The sequence below is a fragment of the Phaenicophaeus curvirostris genome, chromosome 5 (assembly GCF_032191515.1).
Source record: "Phaenicophaeus curvirostris isolate KB17595 chromosome 5, BPBGC_Pcur_1.0, whole genome shotgun sequence".
NCBI lineage: Eukaryota > Metazoa > Chordata > Aves > Cuculiformes > Cuculidae > Phaenicophaeus > Phaenicophaeus curvirostris.
This window is the reverse complement of record NC_091396.1, coordinates 61,403,377-61,413,286: the sequence shown is the minus strand read 5'-3', so window position 1 is coordinate 61,413,286 and position 9,910 is coordinate 61,403,377. Positions and strand designations below refer to the sequence as shown.

Below are 9,910 nucleotides of genomic sequence, written 5' to 3'. Positions count from 1 at the left end.
TTTGCTGCAGTTCACTTTCCATAGCATATCAACCTTTTAAACATTTCCTACAAATCAATATTAACAGCTGTATAAGTGGCACACATCGAGAAGGCATTACCCGCTGATAGATTTGTACTTGGTTTTGCCCCAGGAAATGCTTATGAAGTCTTTAAAAATGATGAACGATTTATTTTTACAATTGAAATTGCTCTATATCGGTAAAATATGTATTACTTTTTTTGGAGTGCTGTAGACTTTGAGACAATAACATATTTTATACATGAAGTGAGGAAGTTTATGAAATATTTCTTACATAAAATGTTTGGTGCAGACCCGTTATTGGTTTAAATTATATTGTGATCTTTGTAAAGTGTTAAGTGATTCTTGGAGTAGTTTATGTTGCTCCAGACTGTGTTGGAGTCATGTAGTCTCTGGACCCAGTCTTCCAGACCCTATTCCTGTATATGTTACTAGAAACCTCCTCCTTCATCCTTGGAGAAATGATATTGACCTCAACTGGTACAGGGGAAGGACATGAAGTTTTTTTGCTTAGTATATGTGCTTGACTGCATCTGTTCGGTGTCCTCTTCAGAGTGATCCTGCTCTAGCCAAAGTGGCTACAGGATCAGAGTTACAGCAGGTGATTTCAACAGGCAGGATTATAGTGGTGATTCAGACTAAATGAATGGGGGTTGTGACAATGATGAGCAATTGATGTAGAAGAAGAATCAAATCTTCGCCTTTTCAAAATATTCCCATCCACATTATTCTTGTTACTTCTTAATTGCATCATTGCTAACTTCTAATTAGAGATTTTTTTCTTAGGAATATGTAAAGCAGGTAACTCTTGAGATATTTATGGAGGTGTGTTGCTCTTGGGGGTATCTGCTGGGATTTTGTCTCCATTTCGTGTTGAAGTTTGTGACAGAGTTTACCTGGCAGCGTCAACTTGCACTTAACTCTATTGTAGAGGTCTCAGCCCACAAGTTATTTTGACAGCACTAGCCTCTGAGCAGCACTGTCTAGTCTGTTTGATGTGCTACCTTTTGTAAGAAGGCTAGAAGAAATAAGACTTTTACCTCTGTGTTGGTTTTCCATGTGAGGAGGAAGTTAGCCACTAAATTTATTGCTACTAGTCACCCAAAAGCTGCTATACTGACTGCTGCCATGTGACATTTCAGCTTGTTTCTGGTGGTCTTTGGCCCTCCTATTTACCTAGGGTTTGGACTGCAGCCTTGTTAACATTGCCTGACCATCTGTATGCGTGTACTGATCTGTGACACATTTTGTGTAAAGGTCAGTCTCTTAGAGAATGAAGAGAAATTTATCATTATAAAAAATTCTGGACACCCAACTGCTAAGTCTTGTATACAGAAGTACCAGAATTTTTGAAGGATGTGTGTCCATTTCTGCCTCTTGAAACTTTAACCCTAGCGAATATGTTGAGGCGGTAGTATGCTGTTTGTTTGTAAATCTGGGACCCCACCTGTAGAGCATTTGGTGAGGTTTGTCATGCTCTGAACTTCTAAGAGCTGGTGCAAATGGATGTTGACAGGCTTCAACATTAGAGGTGGCTCAGGTTGCAGCATGGTCATTGCTGAATTCCTCCTATTCCCACAAAGTCATTAAGAACTGCAAGTATTTAGCACATTCAAGCTCTGGAGGAAACAGTTTGCTCTTTGCAAAGAGGTAATGCAGTGAGAGGGATCTGCTCTCATGAGACCCCACCTAGAGTATTGTGTCCAGCCTGGAATCCTCAACGTTAGAAGGATATGGAACTGTTGGAATGGGTCCAGAGGAGGACTAAGATGATGATCAAAGAGCTGGAGCACCTCTGCTACAAGGATAGGCTGAGAGAATTTGGATTGTTCAGCTTGGAGGAGAGAAGAGTCTGGGGAGACCTTTGAGTGGCCTTCCAGTTCCTGAAGAGAAAGCTGGGGAGAGTCTTTTTACAAGGGCATGTAGTGATAGAACGAAGGGGAATGACTTTAAATTGGAAAAGGGCAGATTTAGATTAGACATTAGGAATAATTTCTTCATGATGAGCGTGGTGAGGCACTGGCACAGGTTGCCTGGGGAAATTATGGATGCCCCCTCTCTGGAAGTGTTCAAGGCCAGGCTGGATGGGTATTTTACTGAAAGGAAAAGATCAATAAAAGCATCTTTCCTAAGCATCTTGAGAAACTAGATATTTCTTTAATTCAGTGTGGTATGTTCTGGGGTCTGTTAGTTGCTTAGAGTCTGAAGAATGCTTATTTTGTATTTTAGGTCTCCAGCGTCGTAGACTGATTCCTGCTCCACTGCCAGATGCTGCCACTCTAGGAAGAAAACCAAGCGTCACTGGCCAATGGGTTGATCTACCGCCTTTGCCAGGCACTTTAAAAGAGCCATTTGAAATTAAAGTTTATGAGATTGATGATGTGGAACGATTACAGCGACACAGACAAGAGGAAACTGAGGTCAGCACATATTTTACAACAACTGTAGACAACTTAAATTACAGTATACAGGCAGAATCCTTGCTTGAATGCTGGAATGGTGTTCAGGAAATTGATTGCAATTAAAGCGCTGTAATTATTAATTTTACAATTCATATGTTGGGGTACCCTTAACACAGAAAATGAAAATGATTACTGTCTAAAATTAATTGTGTCTAACATGACTGATGGTGTAAATGGAAGTTACCAATGAATACTTTATGAGAAGACTTTATAATCTTAGTCTTGCTGATGAAACCTTACAGCTTCCCTCAACTATAGGGTCATTAACTCTTTATGTAAATGTCAGGATTCTATTAAATCAGGGATGCACTTGGTTTAATATACACGTAACTGGAAAACACTTCAGCTAATTCTATTTTGGAGACCAGAATTCTATGTTCTTCTGATGCCTTTTTCCCATTTCTTTCATAATAGCCTTTCCAGGATGTTGAGAAGGTAGGAAATGCTTTTAAGAAAATAAGAATTCATGTGTTTTAGGATTAAATATAACTCTTACAGTATTATAAGTCTGTGTTTATCATTTGCACTGCTGGAAAAAAAAATTGTCTACAAATGGTAGTAATTTCAGAATGTGTTAGAGATTTTTTTTTTACTCCAGAGATGCTTGAGTAATGTAGTGTGCTATTCCCCTAGATTAGAATTCATTAATGTAAACTTCAAATGCCCCTCACCCCAAACACAAAAACCCACCAACCCCACAACTAAAGAAAACAAACCACCTGCTAACTCTTACAAGTAATGAGCTGGGAGCAATTTGTGCCGAATTGTTGGAGTTCAGTTCCTAACAGGGAAATAAATGAAATGGTCTTTCTGTCTCTTAAAAGGGTCTAATGTATTTCCATACCAAGCTGAAGATACTAGAAAGACGCCAGCAGCGAATCAGAGAAGTAAAGGCAAAGCATGAATTTTTGAAGGAAGAGTTGGAAGAGACAAAGTGCAGATTGATGATAGATCCAAATAAGTGGAAAGAAGACTGTAAGTATTTTGCAAAAACAGTAGTATACTCAACATGTAACAAATTTTCAGCATGTGAGCAGCCCCACTTAGCACTTGCTAAGATAGTTTGCTGAATACAGCCCTAAAATTCTCCATGATTCCATTTATGTTTCTGTGATACTACTCACCACTGAACATATCCTGTATTGGAAATGAACAAAACCTGTCTCCAAATCAACCAGAAGAGAATGCCAAAATGATGCAGAGACTTACTGTGATGCTTGTTAATATTAATATTGATATAACCTTTTATTATCCTTTTTTTCAAAGTATAAAAGAAATTGTTTTCCTATCCATGTTATAGCTGAGAAACGGGAGTTGAGACTGAGTGCTGTGCTGAACTGGAGCCTCAGGGCAGAGTTTTGCATTTGCTGAACAAAGTGAAAAAGATTTCTTAGTTCAAGAAAAATAAAACTGCACCCTACGTTATTGGCTCCCTTGCAAAAGAGTAATGTTTTGCTATGAACTGTTTCCCTCACTCACTATTTTTTTGCCTGACAGTTGAAGTGGATCCTGATCTCGATAAGGAGTCACAGGAATACCTGGAGGCACTGGAACAAGTGACAGAGGAACTGGAGCAGTGTGTTAATCTGTGCAAGTCACATATCATGATAGTGACGTGCTTTGATATTGGAATAACAGATGCACAAGATGGAGTAAGAGAAGTGGAGGTTTGAAGAGAAGATTTCAAAGGACTGAAGGAAGTGAAGCTGGACCGTCCGACATGAAGAAGTAAAGAGATTGAGTAGCTGGGAAGTGAAAGAGGAAAGATGAAGACTAAAAGCAAGAATGAATGTTGTGTGGGAAAGAAACAGCTGAGGGATGGGAATGTTCATAAATCATTTGGTGCCTCAACACGACCTGAACTGTACAAAGATAAAAGTGGGATCAAGTGTTGCTTCTACCAGAGGAAACGAAGAAATTTACTACAAACAAAGATGTTAATATCAAACAAAAAACATACAATGGAAGTGCCTTTAAAGTTAATTTGATTTTCATTTTTGTATTGGGTGCTACAAATAAAGCCAGCAAACCTAAGCAGACCACAAAATGTATTCCTACAAAATATTTTATACTGTATAGTGTATTTATAACTATGTAAAAAACAAACGACATTGTAGCAAAAGCAATAAGTAAATTATGTTTTCATACCTGAACTTGCCTTCTTGTTTCATAGAAAAGCTGTTTTATGTAGCAGAATTAAATTTGTATTATAATTGTTTTCTTGGTTAGGGTTCAAGATATTTTTATGAACATTTATCTATTGAAAAGGTTATTATGGCATTTTGAGATGATTGTTTTACCTTCAGGTTTTGTATTATTACTTTTTCAGATCAAAATAAATGTTTGTTTTCCATTTTATATATGCCTATATAGATATATATTAACTGCTTGCCTACTTCATTGGTTACTAACCTCACTTATCACAGACCTGGTCTTTTTGGAGTTGTAAACTTAATGTGAGGAATTCTACAAAGGGCACTGTGTTTTGGTTTTCTTTTTTCCTCTCTGACTGCAGGAATTGAGAATTACATTTATTACCAAAACCATAAAACAAACAAACAAAAAAAAGGAACAAAAAGTTTTTGTAAATGTTAAGTTAGGTCCATATTTTTATATAGTTTTGACTATAAATATAGCATTTGCATTTTAAACTTTTAAGACAAATAGTATATCTTTTTACAGTTTTTCTAAGGAAGGCAAACACTCAGGATCAAGTTTATACATGCTGCATGAGATTTGTGCTTTTTTGAAGGAGGCCACTTAATTGTGGAAACTATTGATAAAATGTTGCCAAACAAATACTTTTGGAAAGGTTTAATAGTGTATGTAATACCACATTTCATAATGAATCATATTTTCTAATCATCTTCCTTTTTATGGTTTTTTCAAATCCTTTGTACAAATATGTATTATAACAGCTTGCTTCAGTTTTTATCTGTGAATAAAAAGATACATCTATTGTTATGATTGCTTCTTGCTATGTATGTGATTCTAATGTTCAGAAGAGAGGATGGCCCATGGTACAGTGTATTAAATGTCATATTATATTATCTCTTTGCCCAAGAGATATAATTGTGAACTGGAGTTTTGGCATTAGTCATCATAAACCAATCTGTAAAGAGAGACAAAACGCCGAAGGGCAAATTAAATAGCAATGATAATACTTATCTTCTCGTAGCACTTCATAGTTTACAGAACAAAAACCTGTGGCTCACATACTTGTTTTCCCTGATGAGACAAAGCAATTATAAAAACGGCTCTAAAAGCACAAGAGAACTTTAGGAACTGGAATCAAGCCCTGTGCCTCATAGGTCCGTCATGGAGAATGACTGCATTAATTTCTCTCTGACAGTGCTACATTTGCAGTCTGATTAGACATTAGCTATGCCTGGTCCTTGTATCCCACTGATGCTGACTGGAGTAACTCCCAGCAGATTTAATATAAGCCTATGCTTCTCGTGACACCGTCTTGAGTGTTTTCCAGCTGTTTGGCTAACCTGCCTCTAATGTGTGAAATTTACCCCTCCTTCTTTATCTCTTGTTACATAGTCCTAACAGCATGATATCCAAGCACCAAGTTCTGTTACCCTCACAAGAGGCCTGTGAGAGGAGAGTAAATGCTTTCCTTCTTGTTCCGTGGCAGGAGAAGTGGGAGAGTAAGAGTTTGATGCTTAAATATCTTTGTGACTTCGCACAGGTTACAAAGGATGCCTTGCTCTTATCTATCTCTCTGGGACTGATCTCAGGGGAAGGGTGCAATGTATTTGCTTACTGACATTTGGCACTGGCTTGGATTGTATGCAGGGGAATGTCACCTCTAGAATTTCTGGAGGATCCCCTTGCTGATATTCTTGAATACTGGGTATATTTATTAGGTTGTAAATTCCTGCTATATTTACTTTCTGTGTCTATGCAGAAAGTCACAGTTTTTCCAAAGATGGAATCAAAACCACATGGTGATTCAATACACTGTGTTTGATTTTTTTTTTTGAGCAAAGATCAGTTGAATAAATACAATGAAAATAAAACAGACATCAGCATTCTGAGGGATGAGCATTTCTTAGCAAAGGGGAAAACCTCCAAGCAAGAGGGCCAAAGGAGAATATGTTCATGGGGACTCTGGACTAGGGTGTTAGGTTTTGCACTGGTACCATTAGACTGTCCTCTAGCGATGCACATCTTAATGGTGCTACTGCAAGGTGGGTTGACCTGTTTCAGTCTCTGAGCCCTGGACACTGCAGGACTGGCCTCACAGTAGCCTGTAACCTTGTCTTAAATGAACAAAAGAGTTTTTGCTTCTTTTATTTGCCAGGCACTTCATCCGCTCCTCAGAGGTCTTCACTGTTTCTCCCCTACTCTGGCAATATTATAATCCTCTCAAATAAAAATCAAGCCACTAGTCATCCACCTCGAATTTTATAAGTGTGACAATTTGTTTAAATATTCTACTATATGGTGTTTGCTGATCAGGCCTGCATTCTTTGCTACTTTCTCCTTTGTTTCTAATTATGGCTATGTTTGTCATGAAGTACCAAAAGAGACGTTTCAGGGCTGCTTAGTTCCATATCAACATGGCAATAGCATGAATATTAAATGCATTTAGCCTCTGGCTTGGTGACACAAAACGAGCCTGAGATGCAAAATAAGGTGAGGCACTGATAGATGAAATAGCAGAAGTTTCCCTATGCAAATTCTGTTCTTTGTTATTAGTTGTGGATAGTAAATTATCTTTCACCTTTAAAGACCTCGGAGCCTGTAATATTCGTTTGGTTACTTTTGCAGTTCTGTCCAGTAAAAAAAAACCAAAACCAAACATTCTTAGTTTATGATTCAAGCTTGGTTTGACAAAGGCTTGATTATATAAAGTTATAAATGATAATTTTAAAAATGAAGCTGAATGCTTTATTTCATTATTTTTCTATTGAGATTTAATGATTTAATAGAGCTATTAAATTGCACACTTGAAGAAGTGATCTTGTTGGTTTTACTATGGTATCAAATAAAACCTTGGAAACCCACTGGTGCTGAGAACTGCCTGAGTTACTTTTGGCAGAACTTAATCGTGCTAGAATTTTTTCTCCCTTGTTTGCGGATCTTCCCATGAAATCCCACACCTCTTCCTTGCTGGAGCAAACCTTTCTAGATCCCTTGATGGCCCTTGGTCTACCAAGCAGCTCACATCATGCTTATTTCCTGGCAGCAGGATAAAACGAATTGACAGCAGCTGTTTTTCTTAAACCAATGCAATGGTGACTCTAACCAAAGCCTAAAGATTATAGTTGAGGAAGTGGGCCATGAATTCCCTTTTCCTCAAACCCCACCTCTCACCAGGTTTCATTAACCAGGAGGCCAAAGATGAGTTTGCCTGTGTGTGAGGGGCAGGGTGAGTAGAGATCTCCACCACCTCAGTGACAAGGTCAGGCACGTTTCAGGAAGAGATGAAAATGAGAAAGCAGGACCAGCGACTCAGGAAAGTGAGGACAACCTTGCATTCTGGACATGACCTCCAAGATTTTGCATTTTCCATCCAATGGTCATGTACCAATATAGAAAATTACTCCTAGGATATGAGATTTCATCTCACTGATCAGAATTTGCAAATTGGATGGATGAGTTGGAGGAGTCAGTAGCCACTCCTGTAAAGTGTGTTGTTGCTAACCATTTAAGCAGTGTACATCTGCAGGGACACTGCTAAATGCAGTTGTTACAAACACAGATTCCCTACAGAGATATCAGATGGCATGTACGCAGAAACTCATTTATGTGTGAAACCTTTTTCCTTACAATGCTTCTGGTCTAACTAGTTCCAGCTAAGGCATTTTTAGGACACTAACTGCAGTATTGAAGCATCAATACTAAAAGAGAATGCAATAGAAATAGAAGATTATTAGTTCTTTTTTTCAGTGTGCAGAAAGTGTTTCATTTATTTCTATTTCAAGGTACCCATATATTTTGTTTCTAGTTATAAACCTACATTTTCCAGTCACTTGCATTTTATTTTTAAAGTTGTGTGTGGAACATAACTCCACAAGCAGCTGTTCTATGTTGTGGCTATACAGGCAGGGTTTAAGGCAAAAATGTTTGCTAGAAGATGACCTCCATATCAGATGTCCAAGTTGGCAGAAGTGGACACAAATAATAAATGGTGCTGTATGTGGGACCCAGTTCGCTCAAGCGCTTAGGCACCTGTTTAAGCAAGCAAGTCAGTCTGGTTTGTATCCAGCAAAACACTTCAATTTTGGCATATATCCCACTGACTTGGAGGTTTTTTTTGCTCCAGGGCTTCATATAATGTGAAATGCTTTAGCAGAGGTTCAGTGAAGCTACACTGGCTTTCACCAATTGAAGGTCCTGCTGAAAATTTTTTACTTATCGGTGGTATTTGGTAGAAAGGAAAGAATAATTCCATCAATGTGTAATGATATTATGAGTGCAAATTAGAAAGGAGAAACTGCCTCTTGACAGTGTAGATGTTCAAAAAGATTTATTACTAGACCTGCAGGCAAACTGCCTAGTGATTGGGTGTGTTTAGCATGACAGTAACCTTTCAGCTTATGTAGGAGTCCATTACTTAACTCATCCTTTCCCTTCACAAGACTCTTCCCACAAGCTGGGGTGGGGAGCAGGAGCATAGTAGCAAAAGGACAGGAATCTTTCAGAGCAACCCGCACAAGGACTCAGGGTGATGCACACTTCTTCAATGGCCTGGTTTTACCTTTTTCATATGTCTCTTGCTTCTGATCATTGCGTTCAGCTTGAGACAGTATTCCTGGGCATATTCCTGTGGCTGCTGAATGGGAGGGAAGCACAACTGTCATGGGGTTACATCTTACTGGGGGATGGACAGTAAAGAGATGCTTATACAGGAAATACAAGTAACATTTCTGCCTTTTATCCATTGCATCAACACTTATTCAGTAGCATAATTTATTTGTTGTACTTTTATATTAATTCATTCTCTAGCGATTAGGACCACCTTCAAATCCTGGTGGTAAGGAGGTCCCTCTGTGACAGCTTTTATTTGGTTGATTTGTCTTCCAAGTGCACAGCCTAGGTCCTGGTGTAAGCCAGTACCACTTTGTTCTGCTAAGGTTTTGCTTAATTTATTTCTTCAGTGTAATCACTTCCATGGGAGCATCCTATCGAGTGGCATCTTGGAGAATCAGGCCTGAAGCAGCTGTGGGATTCAAGAGTTCTCACATCCTTCTGTGTCTTTGGGTGTTTCCTCCCCCCTGCCCTTTTTTTTTTGTCACATCCTCCTTAGTCCTAACGACCCTCTCATTTCACGGAGAGGCCAGGTGATTTGGTCAGATTCTTGTCTTTCCCTGCAATATGCCGTGTGCTTTCCCCTGGAGGTGTTTAAAAGACATGTAGATATGGTGCTTACGGACATGGTTTAGTGGTGGAGTTGGCAGTGTTAGGTTTAC

General features: G+C 38.6%; 1 protein-coding gene across 2 annotated transcripts in view; it reads left to right on the top strand.

The window, feature by feature from the left end:
* Positions 1-4,455, top strand: part of KIF26A (kinesin family member 26A) — a 103,188-nt gene extending 98,733 nt beyond the window's left edge. The window contains exons 13-16 of one of the 2 annotated variants that reach the window (XM_069858971.1): positions 2,251-2,441; positions 2,898-2,918; positions 3,308-3,458; positions 3,981-4,455. In XM_069858971.1, coding sequence (XP_069715072.1) covers positions 2,251-2,441; positions 2,898-2,918; positions 3,308-3,458; positions 3,981-4,156 — 539 coding nt within the window. In that variant the 3' untranslated portion in view covers positions 4,157-4,455. The remainder of the gene's footprint in view (positions 1-2,250; positions 2,442-2,897; positions 2,919-3,307; positions 3,459-3,980) is intronic. The other variant, XM_069858972.1, reaches the window with a different exon arrangement.
* Positions 4,456-9,910: the final 5,455 nt, after the last annotated feature.